Here is a 19,201-nt window from a genome sequence, read left to right as displayed (position 1 = left end):
AATACATAATGATTTATTTGCAACTCTCATTGAAGAAATACAGCATGTGCAGAGGGTGGGGGAGCTTCCCTGGTGGCTCATTGGTAAAGAATCCAGCTGCCAATGCAGGAACCATGGGTTTGATCCCTGATCTGGGAAGATCCCACATGGCAAGGAGCAACGAAGCCTGTGTACTACAACTATTGGGCCTGAGCTCTAGAGCCCGGGAACTGCGACAACTGAAGCACATGCTCTGCAACGAGAGAAGCCATTGCAATGAAAGCCCACGCGCCACAACTAGAGAGGAGCCCTCACTCACCACAACTACAGAAAACTCCAGGTAGCAGCGAAGACCCAGCACAGCCAAATAGAAGCAAAGTCTTAAAAAAAAAAGGAAATACAGCCTGTGTGTGTGGGTTAGGGCGGGGAGTCAGGAAATTTCCTTACCATTTAGGTCATATTCCAGGAACTGAATGGTTGAGCTGCATGTGGAGTCAAGGAATGTTTCAACATGATCTCCTTTGTTTTTCAAACCAGCACTCCAAGTGGTGTTATACAAGGGCGAGGCCACTTCAAAACGTGTGGTCAGTGTTCCAAAGGAAGGAACGAGAATTCCAGCAGGTACAGAGAACTTCATGGAAGGAATCTCAAGAGTCTGCTCAGGCACAGTGATGGTCGGCAGCTCAAAGTCTGCGATGTTACTGGCAACTGCGTTTAGATCCAGAACAGTGCTGCCAACTGAAATACTTTTGGGAAGGGTGAAGTGGGACACAGTCAACTGAGATGCAGGCACAGTTATCTCAAAAAAGGGAACAGAGGAGGCTTCTGGTTTAGAGTATTGTATTAACACATCAACTCTGGGGAATTTTACTTTGGGTAGAGTTGATACGTTTAAGGTCAATGGAAGAGTACTTAGCTTCTTGTAGATTTCTATTTCACTGAGGTCAAGTGTGTAGGATGGAACCTGAAGATCTGTAAAGGGGACTTGGAATGTAGGTGTGACATAAACGGAATTCTGATTATTTCGTTTCAGTCCAGGAATAATGAATTTATCATCCAATTCTTGCATGGGGATAGAGACAAGATAACCATTGGGGTTTTTGGTATATATGACGGCAGTTGCAGCACGGAGATACTGTTTCCTATTAAGGCTGGTGGTGACATCCAGCTTTAGCAGGTCCCATAAGCTCTTGTCATAAACCGGTAGGACAGTATCTTTGAGGAACCGTAGGTGCCCTTCTAAGGAGACTGCCATGTCAAAGCGAGCCACTTCTTGGTCATTAGAGAGCTGTATATTGTTCTGGAGAGACCCAGAATGAACCTGGACCTGACTTTTCCAGCTGATTTTCTGGTTCTCAGTGTTAACATTCAAGGAGACTTCCTGGCCAAGGTAATTGATTTTAAGGAGGGAACCGGGCTGATGTGCACGGACCTGAACAAGAGCTGATATTTTCCACAGGGAGAGCTCCAGGGTGGCTTTGCTTGTATGCTCTCCAGATGTTAAAATGAGGCCCCCTAGCTCTAAATGGTTTTTTATATTTTGTTCCCAGATGGTATATATGCGTTGGAGTGTGGTTTCTCCAGCAAAATTTTCTTTTACTTTGAGGTCCCAGAGACCATCTGCTTTGGAGGCTCCTTGCAGTATCACAGAAGATCTGGTGCCCTTGGAATTCAAGTAAGTGCTGGCTTCACTGGCAAGAGACCCTGAATATCCCTGTGAACCAAAAGAACCCTCAACACTTCCTTTTGTAGATGACTCAATGGAAAAGTAAGAGGTGAGGCTTTCTAAGGTGAGCTTGTGGGTAACTGCTCCCATAGCAGCAGAGAGAAGTTTGGGGGAATTGAAATTATACTTTAATTCAATGACTGAAGAGACAGCAGGTTTTGACTTGGTATTCCCATGAAGCTCTTGCTTGAAAGTCATTTTCAGAATTGGAATTTGGACTCTTGCTGTTGTTGTCACTGATGCGTCCATATTTTTCTTGGTGAAACTAATGGTACTGTCATGATTGCCCTCCACAAATCTGTTACTCAGGGACAAAGCTGCGGCTAACTTCAGTCCTCTTTTCCTCGTCAAACTTGAGGTGCCCTCTAATTTGTACTGCAGTGCGTCCATGACAGAAGATGATGAAGTAAGAAAATGAGCGACAATATCTGACTGGTTATAAAGACCAACATTGGTATTCAGTGTGATGACGCTTGATTTAAAGGAAAAATCATAGCTAATATTGCCCAGGGCTGGAATTAAAATTTTGTTTATGGTACTCAATACCTTGAACTCTGGAAGAGAAAGCTCAGAAAATTCCTTAGGGACATGAAGGGTTGGCAACTCTAAGAATGGCAGGACTAACGTGTATGAGGGTACGTAGATGCCAGAACCCAGGACAGTGATGCTGGGGGTGCTGATCTCTTTGGGGATCATATACTCAAATGTTAACATCTTCACTGTGAAGGGAGACACTTCAATGTTGGCAACTGGAATAGTGTATCCAGGAATTTTATAGATCTTGGGTTGCTGGTTAAGGGATTTTTCAACTTTGTACTTATCAAATGTAGTTTTTGCTTCATTATAGGATTTGATAAAAAAATCTAGTGCCTGGTTTCTGACTCTCTCGAAAAGCCTGGAGAAGGAATTGATGTTACGATGGATAAGTGTGTAGAAGGCATCCAGAGGAACTGGGATGGAGTGCTTGTCTTTGTTTTTCTTATACTGAGCTCTTACACTTAAATCAAATGATTGCTTTGTTGTTTTCAAGAAATCCTTCAAGCCTGTCTTTTCCCATAAGGAGATTTCTTTCATCTGGGGAGTTGTGAGCTTTGTGTAAGGTAGAGTCATTTCAGGGATAGTTAAAGGAATGTTTAAGAAATCCAGGTTGGCTTCTCCATTTATTCCTATGTGGGCTTCGATGCTTTTCTCATTGTTGCCAGCAGAGAAATTTTGATGGTACTTATATTGATTGAACCTGCCACTTGTTTGCCAACTGGCTTGCTGGGTACTAGGACTCAGAAACAGTGCATAATTATTCAGAAAGTCTATCTTCCCTGTCAGTTTTAATGGAAAGCTAACTCTTAAGTTCCCTTCATTGTTTGTGGATGCAGTCATCTCATATGGCTGTGCTGAAAAGAAAAGAGAATTTTTCAAAGTTCCAACAACTTTCCCATTTAAATGAACATCATGGTTGCCAGTTATCTCCGCCTTCCCCTCTTGAAGCAGTGCCAGGCCTTTAGCAGTTAGAACACTGCGACCCACATGCTGGCATTCAGCTTGTGACTGGATTTCAAATTTAGAGAAGTTGAGGAATTGAGACTCATACAGTATTTTTTGGTTCACTCTTAGGTGTTTGCTGTTGATCTTATTAGACAATCTGAAGGAAGTGATGGACTCTTCCACAGTAAAGCTACTTTGGGATTCATGTGTTCCCTCATCTGAGAATTCGTGGCAGGCCAATTTCCAGGATGCTGTTCCAGAAGAAGCCCATGCTATGTGTCCAGCTTCCAACAGGGTCTTGAGGTCACTGTGCAGGTCAGCCTGGCTGGAGAAATCCAGCTGGGGGATGTTCAATTTGTGGAAGTACTTTGTGTTGCTGTCCAGGGTAAGCTGATTATTCATGTTGACGAGCACACTGTTACTGAGCTCCAGTGTATTTTTTTCTGTGTGTATACCTGCCATTGTGTTTGACTTTCCCTCGATAGCATTTCCAACCCAGAGCATCTCACTCTCATGCTCTGTCTTCAGGTACTTGCTAGAGAACCTCAAGGATTCCTTCAGAACCAGTGGATTAATCGTAGGGTCCGAAAGTTGTGCTTTTGCTTGAAAATCAAAATTGAGCACTTCTAATCTGGATGCTCCTTTGGCACTGATGGAAGCCTCAATCTCCGCCTGGTTTTCCGAAGCTGTTCCATTCTGAATGTCAGTATTTGCATCTAACGTGAAAAAGGGAGACTGGATTTTCAGAATGCCGTACAGCTTGCCAAAAGCAGGTATTTCAATTGTGTGTGAGATATGGGGAAGCTGGAAGTCTGGGATGTAAAGGTCAGAAACTTGAAAATCTGTAAGGTTAAGATTCGGGATGACAAATTCTGGAATAGTGATTTCCGGTAAGTGGAAGTCTGGCACAGTGATTCCAGCAAGAATGGTATCCACTCCGCTCAGATCCCCCAGGTACACTTCCGGGACTGGCCACTGCAGTTCACTGTTCAGCATCTGGTCAATGGTTCTGATGATCTTTATTTTTATTTCTACGAAGTCAATTGTAAAGGAAGGGACATGGAGAGTATTAAGGATGGTAAATTCTGGCGTGGAAAAGCTGGATGGGATTTTCACATCCTTTAGTGTTTTGAAGTTGATCTGAAAGGATGGGATCCTCAGATCTGTCAGGGGAATGGTGAAGTCAGGAGTCTGATACGTAGCCTCCTGAAGGGCACGGAGACTGATTTCAAAGGCAGGTATGGTCCCAAAGGTGGTCTGGATTTCGGGAACAGTGAACCCTTTTTCTACTAATGTTTTCAGGTTTTCAGCCCAGTCTTGTATCGAATACTGTTCTGCAAAGTCAGTAAGGTTCTTAGCAGCAAGAGCCCACCAGTCAGAAATGTAGGGGACGAGTGTGTTATAAACCTGGCCCACTAGGAACAGGTACCGCTGGAGTTCCTGACGTACATCCATTTGATATACTCGGTCTCGAAAATCTTCCAGGGTCTCCTGAAATTTTGCTTTCATGTAAGTTACAGATGTTGAACTTAGAGCCTCCTGTAACCAATCCAAGAATAAGGTGATTTTGGTGGTCTTTAGGTTTTCCAGATAGGTTGAGACCACAGTCCTAGCATCCTCTACAAGCAGTCTGAGTGCCTTTGCTTTCTGTGGGAGTTCCAGGGCCTGAATTTCATCATTGATTCGCTGAGTCACCTCATGAATTTTGTTATTGGTTTCATCTACAAACTGGTGGTAATGAAATGACCTTAATTTTTTTACCAACATGTCAAGGAATCTGTTTACTTCTTCAAGGAATTGATTAAAAGACAATGCTTCAAGCTGCTTGAGAGCATTGTCGGTAAGCCCGATCAATTTTTCAACAATTTCTGCCATCTTGACTTGCTGTAGGACACTGCTTAGCTTCTGAACAGTCTCCTGCAGCTTATATTGTTGGGCTAACTGCACTGATTTATCCATTAAAACCTGGATGTGTTGATCTATTTTATACATCTCAATGAACTCATGGACCATGACTCTGAAAGCTTTGATTTCCTCAGTTACTTCAAAACCTTCAGAAAGACTTGTAACACGGTATTTGACATGCTCAATAATTTCCTTTATTCTTTGAAATGGGATTGTAGTTCTCAACTGATCTAAAAGCACTCTGATGTCAACAGCTTCAACCTGCTGTTTGAACATTTCAGCAAGGTGATGGAAGTCTACAGTCTGAATCTGTACCTTGAGCTGTTGCAGTTTTTCTTGTATCTGGATTCTTATTTGATACTTAGTATCCATATTTTGAATCCAAGATGCAGTACTACTTCCAACTTTGTTAAAATCAAAATTTTCAATAAAAAAATACAGATCACGAATTTTTTTTACTAAATTGACGCGGATATGATAATGTTCATCAAGAATTTTCAATTTTTCAATGATTTGATCAATAATCTTAGCAACAGTTGTCTTAAAATCATGCAAATCATAATTATCTTCAATATACTGATCAAATTGTATCACATATGTCTGCAGCTGAGACAGTTTTTCATTAAGGTTGATTTTGGCATTGTCTAATACAATTTGCAGGTCATTTTCTGTCATTCTATAATTTTCTGTGAAAGCAGTTAGTTTCTCCTTGGCACTCAAAACTTGTCTCTCCCAATTGAACGTGCTCAGATAATCACTAACTTGCTGTGAGAGTCTGTCCAAGGCTGCTATGCATTTCCTCATGTGCTGATCAATATGGGTGCGCTTCAATTCTTTCTGTACAGCCCCCAGCGCACCTATAACTACTACCCGAGTCTTCTCAAAATATTTTGGCAGGAATTTAAAGAATGGGAGATGGATGGCGTGAGCATTTTGGTTCTTATCATATTTTACAGAAGCAACAAGAGTGAATTCTTGGGGCTGACCAACAGAGTCCCTCATCTCTAAAGTGTCGATGATGTTGATGGACTTGCTGAGTACAAGAGGCACTGCAATAGGGAAGTCCAGCACAGTGAGGTCAGCCAGGGCTCGTCCACTGAGCTCAACACCAACTTTGTCCTTTGTGTTGTAAGCACTGAAGTCCTGGCTGTATTCATTTTGGTTCAACCGGGTCCTGAGTTTCCAGTTGCCTGTCTGCTCAGCCAGAGTGAGTAGGGCACTGACTTTGTGATCAAGAGCAGTGGTGACGCTCCTCCTGGACGTGAGATGGTGACTTGTGGATCCTCTGTAATCATGGGAGAAAGTAAAGGCCAGAGGTTCTGCTTTCAACAGGAATTTGCTGTACAGCTGCCCCGTGTGTTGTCCCCAGAGAACCAGCTTCCCATTGCCATTTGTATGTGTGTCGATGGTCACTGTGAATGGGGCCACTGCAGAGCGGAATGCATTGCTGAAATGCAGGGAGTCTGAATTGTAGCTTGTACTGATGTCCACAGTTGAAGCAAGCCCAGCAATGTTCGTGTTGAGCCGATGGCTAAACTCTGTTCCCTGTACCTTAGCTACAGTGTCTGCTTTATAGCTTGCAGATAAGTCAGCATAAGAAAGAGTGTAGATGTGTTTTATTTCGTCATTTTGGTAGGCTCCTTTTATGGTTCCACCCACATTCAGCTTCAGAGGTTCTAGCCTTAATTTTCCATTGTTGGTCATATCCAGAGCATTGAATTTCAAGTCACTGTTTAAAGTAGTTACCAGAGAATAGGGCTCTAACTGTAGATTAAAATTTTGCTTATAAAACTTGTCGGAGCTATAAATGTTGTCAAGTTTGGAAGAGAAGTCCAGTGAGAACCCTACAACGTTCAGATTGTTTGTGTAGTCAAGTTTCATTTCATCATATGAACCCATTATGTCATTTGAAAGCTTGAGTCCTTCCTGGTTGATTTTGAAGTAGAAGATGTTTTTGCTGTCGACACCCAGAATCATGGCCTGATAAGCACTTCCCAGCGACACCTCTGTGGGGGCAGCTTTTCCATCTAGACTGAATTTCGCATGGTGTTCTCGAAAGCGGCCGTTAGATGTTAATTTCAGAGATGCCCCAGAGAGGCTGACTGCCGCGTTGAGTTCATTCTCCAGCACCAGGGGACTATACTTCAAGCTGGTCGTTGCACTGGTGGACATTCCATCCCGGGCAATCCTGAGTGTTGCCTTGTGAGCACCACTATTAATTTTGTCAGTGCCCATGATGTCGGCATTTAACTCAAGGCCATGAGAATTTAGAGATCCAGAAAGCAGGGTGAAGAACCTCAGTGACTTGTAATCAGCCTGATACTCAGAACGGAGCAATGCATTCTGCTTAGAGAAGGTCAGATCCACTTTGTTTGAAGTGGCAAAGTCCTCATACTTCCCGTTGGTGTCAGATTTCAGGGTCAGCTCATAGTTCTCATATTTCAGGGAAGCAGTATTTTTCACAAGGCCATCTTGCAGATCCGAGGTGGAGGTAATGGAGACAGTGCCATCATCGTACCTTCCTGTTATCTGGTTGGTGCCCTGGACGTAGGAGGAGTTAAACCTCAGGTTGGATTCTCCAGTGAGCTGGCCCGTGGCAGGATCTCTCTGATAAGACAGGTCATATGCACCTTTAGCATAGAATGCAGAGGCTCTGAACTGTCCGTCAATCTTGACTTCCTTGACGTACAAATGCTCTTTCTTCTTTGAGTCCAAATGGACTGACGCAGAGATTTGCGGGCCCCAGGCACTGGATGCATCAAATGTTAGCAGACCTTTTGAGGCTGGACTGTTTCCCCTTTTCTCTACGTGATTGAATTTGACACTTGAATCCAGAAATTTGTGGTGTAGAGACCCATCACCTGATAACGTGAGTGTATTCCTGTGGTCATACGCTGTTTTTCCAGATCCTAGCATAAAAATCAAAACACACTGATTAAATGAAGTCATGCATCTCCAGAACAATTTCTATGGTGAAAGGCTTTCAGTAATGAAGTCCCACTGGTCTGGGTCAGTTGTGCCACAGTCTCCTCTATCTGTAGTGTGAGCATAAAATCTGACAGCAAAAGGCCTTCCTCCCAGAAGCCCTCCCTGACTACCACAGACCTTGCTGGGTTTCCCTTTTAAGTGCCTCCACTTTATACCTAGACTGTATCACAGCATCTTTCACACTGAAATCTAACTGCTAGTTTATCTGTTCATTTGCTCTCTTACTGCCTAGTAGGATACTTGATACATATGTGTTTAATAAATATTTCCAAAAGAAGAGAGGCAGGGAGGGATAAAGGTAGGAAAGAAAAAGTATAGGGTTCCCTATTTGCAGGGCAGCAGTGGATACGCAGACATAGAGAACAGACTTATGAACAAGGTGGTGGAGGGGGAGGAAGGAGAGGGTGGGATATATGGAGAGAGTAACATGGAAACATATACATGACCATATGTAAAACAGACAGCTAATGGGAATTTGCCGTATGAGTCAGGGAACTCAAACTGGGGCTCTGTAACAACCTGGAGGGGAGGGGCAGGAAGGGAGCTGGGAGGGAGGTTCAAGAGGGAGGGGACATAGGCATACCTATGGCCAATTCATGTCGATGTTTGGCAGAAACCAACACAATATTGGAAAACAATTATCCTTCAATTAAAAATAATAATAATAATAAAAGAACAGGGTTCCAAGTAGCAAGAAAAATATCTGTAAGGAAGTTTTTCCCTTCCTAGAGGAGGTTCTCCCACTGGGACATGCAGCGAAGCTGTTCTGTGACCCTCCCTGTGAGCATGGCTCACCTTGCACGTGGTAGGAGAGCAGGTCGACCACAGAATCTGCCTTCACGTGGTACTGAGCCTGAAGGCTCCAGTGGTCCGTGCTGGTGTTGCCGCCAGTATAGGAGGCAGACCAGTTGTACAAGTTGCTGTAGATACTTGTGGAGAGGTCTAGCACACCCAAGAGGGGCAGCCGCAGTGGATACAAGTGGGGGATGGTAAAAGTGGGGATTTGGAACTCTTGCGATGGCAGGTGGAATCCCAGAGGCTGGAAGTTGAGGGCTGGAGTCTGAATCGTCTTGAACATCTTTAGATCTTCGGAGGATTTGCCACCAAAAGGCAATGGGATCTCAATTTCCATACTGTTCTTGTTCAAGGTGTATTTGATCCGACCGTCACTGAAATGAAGAGCAAAGACAGTGCCCACAGTCAGACGGCAAGAACTTCGCTGCCTCCTGACCTTTCAAACAACAGTGCAGGTGTCCCATTCTCAATCCAGTACTGCAGGCTGCTCATGCTCTTCCCAGGGCCTGGAGTTCTTGGTCTTAATCCCTACCTATCAAACACTCAGATTCATTCAAATCCCTTCCAAGAGCTGTGTCCTTATGACTACCATCCGTCTAAGTCATAGTTGTGTGGGCTAGGTTGCTTCAGTCATGTCTGACACTTTGCGACCCTGTAGACTGCCAGGCTCCTCTGTCCATGGTATTTTCCAGGCAAGAATGCTGGAGTGGGTTGCCATGCCCTCCTCCAGGGAATCTTCCCGACCCAGCGATAGAACTGGAATCTCTTATAGCTCCTGCATTAGCAGGCAGGTTCTTTACCATTAGCGCCACCTGGAAGCCCAAGTCATAGTTTTTCTTGTTTTTACAGTGACACAATCACTTACCTGCAAATGCGTTTCATAACCTGTGAAACATCTTCGGGACAGAGTACTAGAATCTCCTAATTACTTTCTTAGGATTTTTTTTTTTTAACTGGGTTGGTGCTCACATTCTGACCTCATATTTACTAATGCAAAAATGCCATAGCATTTATGCTACAGTTACTAATAAAATGCTCACATCACTTCCATTAAAAATGTAAATTGAAAAAAGGCCTAAATCACGCTAAGTAAAATCTTCCATTTACGTCTCATGGTTCAAGAAATTTTTCTGGTTCATTTTTTCACCTTTTCAAGAAGAGGTTTTCTGGGATGTGGAAGTTTGGCAATTTCATTTTCTGGAGGCACAACTCTTGCAGGCCACTGAGTTGATCTTGTATATTCTGGGCGTAAGGAAGACTCTTGGATGTCTCCTGGAGCCAGGTGCTTGCTGCCTACAAAATAACAGGAGTTTTAAAAGCAGTGGGCATGGACAGGCATCAAACTCAGTTCACATTAGGTGATAATCTAAATTTGACACTTCTATCATTAAGCAGGATGATATACTCAAAGTTAAAATGTAAATCATAAAATTATTTAATTTTGGTTGGCAGTAATTCATCTCTTCCTGTATTTTATAAAAGGAATGCATAGCATAGTCAACCCTCTAGCCAGTATGCTGAAGTTCCCTGTGATGTCTTAGGCACAGGTAACTCTTCTGCTTAGTATTCATTTGGTATTTAAAACATACAGCCTTATGTAACTGGGTAACTAGGCACATATTAAGGGCTTCCCTGGTGGCTCAGTGGTAAAGAACCTGCCTGCCAATGCAGGAGAGGCAAGTTCAATCCCTGGGTCAGGAAGATCCCCTGGAGTTGGCAAACCACTCCAGTATTCTTTCCTGGGAAATCTCATGGACAGAAGAGCCTGGTGGGCTATAGTACATGGGGTTGCAAAACAGTTGGACAAGACTTAACACCTAAACAACTAGAGTGCGCATGTCAATGCTTCTTTTTCTCCCCAGGAATTCCCTGGAGGTGGGAAGCATACCTTCTCCATCATTGGATATTCTCTTTCACCTAATGTAGGGTTGTCTATGTAATTATCACTGTGTATTTATTGACTGGCTGACGTGTACTCACAGCAACTAATTTGGAACCCATGTGCCGAAAAGTCAGGTCTGTCTGAGGAACTCTGCGATCCAGGAGAATATTGGCATACGTATGCAAGCTTTTAGGAAGACCAGAGAGATCCACAGGGAAATTGGAAGTTGCTTTTTTAGTATCCACATTGGTGCCTGTGTTCCATTCAAATTCAATCTTCTCTCCATCTGAAAACACACATGGGAAATAGCTGTCAAGAGCACCAGGTCAGTCCCTACCTATGGCTGTCAGCACTGCCCTCAAGTACACGGAGCTCTTCTTGGGTGTGCTCATGTAGGAGGGACATACACACCATAACGCCACGCCACCTTCTTGGATATTGTTGAGCCGTAAGCCGTGGCAGAGGAGTCCATCTGAAGGAGCAGTTTTGAGGGAGACCAGAGGCTGAGAATCTCACTTCTGGCTTCCGCTTGCAAACGGGGTATGGAAATCACACCTTTGATTTTGCCTTCTTCCCTCCTGTCATAGCTATTGAAAAAGAAAAGGTCAACATCAATGATTCCATTCATTCCAAGGAGATACGCAGGATGAAACACGGGTTCTATTTGTCGTGATGAAAACATGATACACGAATGGCTCAAAGAAGTGACCAGAGATTAAACTCCTCAGCTTCTAAAGCTAACTCGGCACAAATTCAGGACTTTCCAGGGAGGTAGGGGAGAGGTTTTCAAAAACTGAATCCTGCTCCACCCTTTACTATCTCTGCTGTCTTGGCCAAATTATTTAACCCTTCTGAGCTGCCATTCCCTCATCTATAAAACAGAGAAACTCATACCTACCTTGCAGTTTATCACGAGGGCTGAGATAATTAAAGTGCTCAGCACAGTGACTCATGAATAGTAATACCAGTGAATGTCAGGCCGGTCCAACCAGACATGAGCAGAGAGTCAGAATGACGAGGGTTCTATCTGTCCCTTGCACTGTGGACTGTGGGTACCCCTGGCCTGGTCAGCTTTAAAGCTGAAAAGGAAGAAAGGGCAGAGCCAGGAGGGTCCATAGCTCTGGCCAGACCCCCCTGGAGAGTTCCTTACCTTATGTGGCCAGTGAGGGTGACCTCAGTGATTTTCTTGTTCTGAAAGTCCAGGGTGAGCTTGTAAGACTTCTTTTCCTTAGACGGGTCATAACTAACTTTGAGGACTGTCCCAAGGTCAACGTCAAAATCTGGAATGTGGAGTTCACTGGACAAGGTCTTACTCTGCCGATTGTATCTGAACAGCAGAGTAGCCTCGGTCTGCTTCACACCTGGGAGAGCGTACAAGAGTCAAGATACATATTCATCAGCTCCATATAGGAAGAAAAGAGAACAAGGCAGAGAAACCTCCAGAACTTAATGCACTCAACTGAGGACACAGTTCAGGGATTTTACCTTAAATTTTTAAGTCTAGGGTACCTGGACATGTGTTCAGCTTGTAAATATTTACTGATTACTTATCATGGGCGAGGCACTGCTCTTGGCACTGGGATTCCTAGTCCTCATGGAGCTGACATTCCAGTGGGAGGTGTACAGACAATAAGCGAGTACATATGTCTGGTGGTAATAAATGTTAAGATGAAAAGTAAAACTGGATAAGATGGTAAAGGACAGAGAAGGACAGAAGAGGTGCTGTTTCATGCGTGGTGGCCAGAGAAGCTCTGATAAGAGGATATGTGGGCAGAGGCTTGAATGAAGAGAGAGGGTGAGGGACTTCCCTGGTGGTCCATTGGCTAACATTCCAAGCTCCCAGTGTAGGGGACCCAGGTTGCATCCCTGGTCGGGGAACTAGATCCCATATGCCACACTTAGAGTTCGCATGTGGCAACTAAAGATCTTGCATGCCGCAGCTAAGACCTGGCACAGCCAAATAAATAAATAAAAATGAGAAAGATGCTGAGCCAGGCTGTACCCTATGGGGAGAGCTGTCCAGGCAGAGGAAATCAGAATTGCAAAGGGCCTGACATGAGAAACACTTAGCATGTTCAGGGATCAGTAAAGGCTTGGCTCTGGCAGGCACACATCTCCGTATGAGGATCTGCCTATGACATCCTTCTTGGCTCTCTGCCACTATGCCCTGCCTGCCTCTCTCCCAGCTCCTCCCTTCTTTGTCGCAAGATTCTCAGGTTTCCTTCAGTTCACAGGTTTACCCATTTTACATCTCTTGTAAAATTGTTAAATGACTTTTTTTTTTCATCCATATCCCCTGTGAGCACCCCCTTTCCTGTGGGTTTTGTTTTCCTTTTGTTTTTAAACTACAGTGAGATGTCACCTCACACTGGTCAGAATGGCCATTATCAAGAAGTCTAAAAATAATAAATGCTGGATAGGATATGGAGAAAAGAGAACCCTTCTACTGTGTTGATGGGGCTATAAATTGGTGCAGCCACTATGAAGAATAGTATGGAGGTTCCCTAAAAAACTAAAAATTATAAACATATGATGTAGCAATCCCACTCCTGGGCATACACCCAAATTAGACAAAAAACCTAATTTGAAAAGATACATGAACCCCAATGTTCATAGCAGCACTATTTACAATAGTGAAGACATAAAAGAAACCTAAATGTCCACAAACAGATGAATGGATAAAGAAGATCTGGTATACACATACAATGGAATACTACCCAGCCATAAAAAGGAATAAAACATTGCTATATGCAGAAACATGGATGGACCTAGAGATTATTGTTCTAAATGAAATAAGTCAGACAAAGCAAGACAAATATCATATGATATCACTAACATGTGGGATCTAAACAAATGATACAAATGAATTTACTGTTAGAACAGACTCACAGAAAACAAACTTATGGCTACCAAAGGACAAAGTGGGTGGATGGGTAAATTAAGAGTTTAAGATCAAAAGATATGCAGTATTATGTATAAAAGAGATTAAAAAAGGATCTACTATATAACACGGGGAACTATAGTCAATATCTTGTAATAATCTATAATGGAAAAGAATCTGAAAAAGTATATATATATATATATATATATATATATATATATATATATATAACCGAATCACTTTGCTAGATACCTGAAAGTAACACATTTTAGATCAAGTATACGTCAATTTAAAAAAATAGTAGCTTACTTCACTCATTGTAAAAATTAACATCCTTACACAGCCTACACGACCATCCTTCGCCTTGTCCCTATTTCTCTGACTTCATCTTCTATAGGTTTCCTCCCTGATCTCTGATTCAGCCATACCAACTTCCTTCCTTTTCCTCAAACAGAGGCCATGCACCTGCCCCAGGACCTTTGCACCAGCTGGCCCCTCAGTCTTTACATGTGCATTATCCCCTTACCTCTTTCAGGCCTCTTGTTTATGCTCCCTTTACCAGTGAGAGCTTCCCTTTTCATTCCATATGGCACTGGCTTCCCCTACCCTTTCTCCTGGCTGCCACTCCTGACATCCCCTAGGCCCCTCTGTGCTCTCTTCTCCCCAGCAGAAATCTGACCTTCTGAATATTTACTTGTTTGGTTGTTTACTATAAACTTCACAAAAGACAGTGACTTTATCTCTGTTTACTATTCTATCTTCAGCTCTTAGATCAGGCCTGACACTTAACCAGCACTCAGTAACTATTTGTTAAATCCATTAAGTGAAATGCGTTCTCCTTGTGAGTCCTGGACTTGAGATTGAGGGCGGAGATGGAAGGGCCCTTTTCTGCATACTTGCCTTCAGTCTGAGTTACAAGCTTCAGCATGTCCACCAAGGCTTCACCATCTCTCCGGAGTTCGTAAAATGCCTTGGCAGAATACTGTTCCACTTCTCCTGTGGGCTTCAGTTCCAGTTCAAATCTAAAGATGTTAAAATGCATGTGATGCATAATGTTAGAGCCTTCGTGATGATAATATCATCGCCAAAACAACTCGGCCCCAATTGCAACAAAAATCTGGTCCTTATTTAACCCTGTCTCTTGTCCTTAACTAATGATGATCTTTAAGGTCCCTTCATTTCCTCCAAAAGCCCAAGGCAAGGGCAAATCCCAGGATGCCTGGGGTTTTTGGACCAGCAGGGGTTGGCTGGTTAAGTCAGCAAAGCTGAGAATAAGGAGTGGGAAGTGAAGTGAAAGTCGCTCAGTCGTGTCCGACTCTGCGACTCCATGGACTATAAGGTCCATGGAATTCTCCAGGCCAGAATACTAGAGTGGGTAGCTTTTGCCTTCTCCAGGGGATCTTCCCAACCCAGGGATTGAAACCAGGTCTCCCGCATTGTGGGCGGACTCTTTACCAGCTGAGCCACAAGGGAAGCCACGGAGTAGGAATGGCTTCAAGAAAGATCTTGCCAGTGTGTCTGGAGGTAATGGAAACATGGATACTGAACTGGGAGCAAATCAGCATGTGTCTATGATCTCCTCCTCTAATGCATGAGGGAGAAAAAGGGGGCACCACCTACAAAGAGATGCTTTTAAAGGAGTGATTCTCAGTGGCAGTGGGTAGTTTCCTTGAGGGAGTTTGATAAAATTTCCTTTGTTTATTTTTGGAGCTAAGACCTCCCTAGGGGTTATGACACCTCACCTTCCAACACTGCCCTCTCCTCTCCACCTGTGGAGATGCCAAAACCTAGCCACAAAGGTTAGGTAGGTACCCTTCTTGTGTGTAGGGCAAAGGACCACAGTTCTAATAACCAAGGCATAGAGCAAGTTCCTGAGGCTGGTCACATGGCAATACAACACACAGTGTTCTTCCTTGGCCCTGCTTGCACGTGAACACTCAGTCATGTCCAACTCTGGGTGACCCCCTGGACTGTAGCCCGGCAGGCTCCTCGGTCCATGGGATTTCCCAGACAAGAATACTGGGTTGTCATTTTCTTCTCCAGCGGATCTTCCCCACCCAGGGATGGAACCCATGCCTGTGTGTCTCCTGCACTGGCAGGCATATTCTTTATCACTAGCACCACATGGGAAGCCCTGCGAGGTGGTCATAATCTAGGAGGTGAGCAGATGCTGGGCAGAGACACTGAGCATTTCTGACCTGGTGTCCCCAGTCAGCGGGTAGTAGGAGGAAGAGTCTGTGGAGCTGGCATTGGAGTAAGCACCCGTGATGCAATAGTTCAGGCCAATGAAGAAAGGTTTGCAAGTTGACCAAGACTGCCTGTTCTCAATGAGAGGTGGGATCGCTTCCGTTTTGGTGGTAGAGACCAAATGCAATGTGTTACTAGTCAAAGAAGGGGGAAAAAAACCTAGTTATTTTCAAGCCATTGAAATGAACATCACTGATTCTCCCAATGCAAATGCCCCCTTACCCTGCTCCCTATCTTTCCTCTGTTCATATCCACCTCAAATTCTTTGATTTACTCAGAAACCCAGAACTGTAAGAAGAACATCAATAAGGCGAACAACCCTGTGACTCTTAACATTTCCCAAAACAATTTGCGCTAAGACATTGCACTAAGTTGGTCACATTTCCTATCTGTAGTTTCCATGACAGTAGGAATTAAGAGTCTCCTTTTACAGATGAAAGAGACTCAGAGAGGTCAGTAACGGTCACTGGGACCCGACTTCATGGCTGCCCCTTCCTTCCTAAAGTGCAGATTAAAGGTGTCCGACTTGTTTTTCACCTGAAATCCCTCTCCACTAGCTTTTCTCCACCAGCATTAAACATACTCAAGTCTCTTTTCCCACTGTGTACACACACTCCACACCCTTTTCCTGCCCTTCTAGCCCCCTCTTGTCTCCCTCGCAATCAAGAAATCTGTCTGCCTCTGTAGTCACCACTTTCATTCAACACCCTCCTCCTGAACAGGGGTCTGACGGCCACCCTCCTGCTGCTTCTACAACTGCCTTCATCAGCATCTCCAGTCACCTCCAATGGACATTTTCCGGCTTTGTCTTCTTTGATCTCTTGGGAACATTCAGCAGAGTTGCTCACTAATGGCCAGATTAAGACTTTAGAGTCTGAACTAGATCTGAAAATATCTGGTATCCTCCTCCCCAGGATGCTCTTAAAAAATTAGTAAGTGCAAGAGTACTTCATAATGTCCTGATTCCACCTAAGGATGGTCTCTTTGATATATCATGTTCTTTTCTCAGGGCTGTTTTCTCATTTTAGGGGTGCGCTGAGACCAACCTTTGCTGGTGGGCTGGAACCCTAAGTGCCAGTGATGCCCCGTCCGTGGGGTGATCCACCCCTGTGGCTGCTCCTGGGCTTCTGTGACCGTTCATGGCTTTGGTAACCCCTTATCACTCTCTGCTGCATATGCGTCTTTTACGTGTGTATATTCTATCTGTTCTTGTCCTAGTCCCTCATGCCTTACTCTACATGAATCACTGTTTGATTTCAACAACCTCTATGTGCCAGTGATGCCCAGATATGTATTTATAGTTCAGACCTTTGCACTGAGCTCAGACCCATGGATCTGACCACAGCTGGGTATCTCAGTCTCCCAGGACTTCCAAGCCAGTGTGTTGAAAATGGCATTTGTCCTTATCCCCCTCACCAACTGCTTTGCTTCTTTAGTCTCTATTTCAATGACGAGCACCTCTGACTCCTCCTGACTCCTCCTTTTTCCTCACCCTGCCCCCCTGCTCACTCCCTGCATCCAGTCAATCACCAAGTTCCCACCTCCTAAGGATTTCTGGGGTCAGTTCATAGCTCTGTCTGCCTGCCCTCCTCAGGTGCAGCACTACCATCTCCCCCAGCGTGCGGTTGTAACCAGGCTCCTGACTCATCTTCCTGCTCTGGCCATGCCTCCTCTAGAACCATCTCCTACTCCGGAGTCAGAGTTTTCTAAAACACCAACTGTACTTCATTTACACGCCCACTTTCAACCCTTTTGCCTTCAGAAGAGCCCACACTCCTGAAGATGGCTCACAAGGCTGACCCCTGCAGCCTCTCATGTCCTCTTTCACTGTATTTCCCATGCACTTGACCACATGGAACTTTTCTTGTAGTTCCTGGAACCACATTTTTCCTTCAGGTCCCTGCACGTGCTTTTCTCTTTGCCTGGGAACATTCATTCTTTTCTCTTTTGTCCGGGTAACTCCCACACGGCTTCCAGGGATCAGCTGAAGTGTGGCTTTCTCCAGAATGCTTTCTCTAACTGCCACAGGCTCCACAATACACAACGTCATGGTCCTCTCCTGCTTCCTCTAACTCAGCCTTCACTTGACAGTCCCTGCTTATCTCACTATGTTTGAATTGATAAATTAATGTGTCCTTATATAAGTTTTATTGTGTAGGCAAAAAGAGAATGAGAGTAAAATGGTCTCCATTTGTCTTATATTTGATAACACTCTTGCAAAGCATTCAGGGGGTTAGAGTTCAGTGAACATAATAATTATTAATTAAAAAGTGTCCAAAATATGGAAACACTAAGGTAAATCCCTCTTTGAGGATTTTATTGACCACGGAGCTCTAATAGGAGGTTGCCTCCATAGTCAGTAGATTAGGACTTTCATGCTTTATCCACTGTAGATGTCCACTTTTGCCATTGTAGATCAGTATGTCCTTTGGTATTTTTCTTGGGAAAAATGTTCATTTCCCAAGGATGTTTTCTCTATAGCTAGCATGTTTTTTTTTTTTTTCATTCTCAAAAGAAATCACACAAGAAAATACAATCTAATAGCAACTAGTTAATCAGTAGGTCTGAAGTCTCAGCTTAGTGAAATATGAAATGTCTAGGAAACTGTAATTATGCAGTGAGTCTAGGACAGGTAATCTAGTACCTTCTCTCACCCCATTCCCCGCCCCTCCCATCAAGATCCATTGGGGCCTGAATTTTCTCAATCAACTGTGTAGCTTGGCCAAACCCTGCAGTCATAATTTCTTCTATCAAGCTGGCTGGTCAGATCTAAATGAAAGAATTACCTGCCACTGAACAGCCTGACTGGCCTCTTGGGAGAAGGAATGATGAACTTCAGCTGCCCAGCCTTTAGGACTACTCGCGCCTCCAGGCCTGTTTCATGGAAGAAGTTGGTGTTCATCTGCACCCCGCTCCTGGCAAAGTCTGGGATGACGATGCCCATGTTTGTCACAAACTCCACAGACACAGACGGCTTTGTCACCAGTTCTGCCTGCATCTGTAAGTCAGACAATGACCTAATCAGCTTGGTTCAATAACCTCAGTCCCCTGCAGTCAGATCACCACTCCCCCAACCAGCTTCCCACTTCTGGGAAGAATCTCTGGATGGCTCACACCAGAGGAAGCGTTACTGAGATGTGTTTGTGGGAAGAAAAGCCATGTTCTCAGTCCTTCAGGGCCAGACTGATACCCAGGACCAGGAAGTGCCCAAGTTAACATTAAGCATAACAGGATACAAAGATGACCGAAACACTTAGTTCTTACGTTATGGCCATGCCTGAGCGAAAGTTGCTAGGTGCAACCTGGTGGAAGCCTA

The 19,201-nt window shown here is 44.2% G+C and overlaps 1 protein-coding gene across 1 annotated transcript in view; it reads right to left on the bottom strand.

Moving 5' to 3' along the window:
- Positions 1 to 19,201, bottom strand: part of APOB (apolipoprotein B) — a 39,435-nt gene that overhangs the window by 3,324 nt on the left and 16,910 nt on the right. The window contains exons 18-26 of the mRNA XM_052649316.1: positions 18,672 to 18,883; positions 15,837 to 16,019; positions 14,539 to 14,660; positions 11,908 to 12,118; positions 11,169 to 11,344; positions 10,856 to 11,043; positions 10,023 to 10,168; positions 8,876 to 9,249; positions 427 to 8,001 (exon numbers count right to left, since the gene is read on the bottom strand). Of these exons, the coding sequence (XP_052505276.1) occupies positions 427 to 8,001; positions 8,876 to 9,249; positions 10,023 to 10,168; positions 10,856 to 11,043; positions 11,169 to 11,344; positions 11,908 to 12,118; positions 14,539 to 14,660; positions 15,837 to 16,019; positions 18,672 to 18,883 (9,187 nt within the window). The remainder of the gene's footprint in view (positions 1 to 426; positions 8,002 to 8,875; positions 9,250 to 10,022; positions 10,169 to 10,855; positions 11,044 to 11,168; positions 11,345 to 11,907; positions 12,119 to 14,538; positions 14,661 to 15,836; positions 16,020 to 18,671; positions 18,884 to 19,201) is intronic.

The sequence above is a fragment of the Budorcas taxicolor genome, chromosome 11 (assembly GCF_023091745.1).
Source record: "Budorcas taxicolor isolate Tak-1 chromosome 11, Takin1.1, whole genome shotgun sequence".
In the NCBI taxonomy this organism is placed as follows: domain Eukaryota; kingdom Metazoa; phylum Chordata; class Mammalia; order Artiodactyla; family Bovidae; genus Budorcas; species Budorcas taxicolor.
Note: the sequence above shows the minus strand (reverse complement) of the source record. Positions and strands in the feature narration are given on the sequence as shown.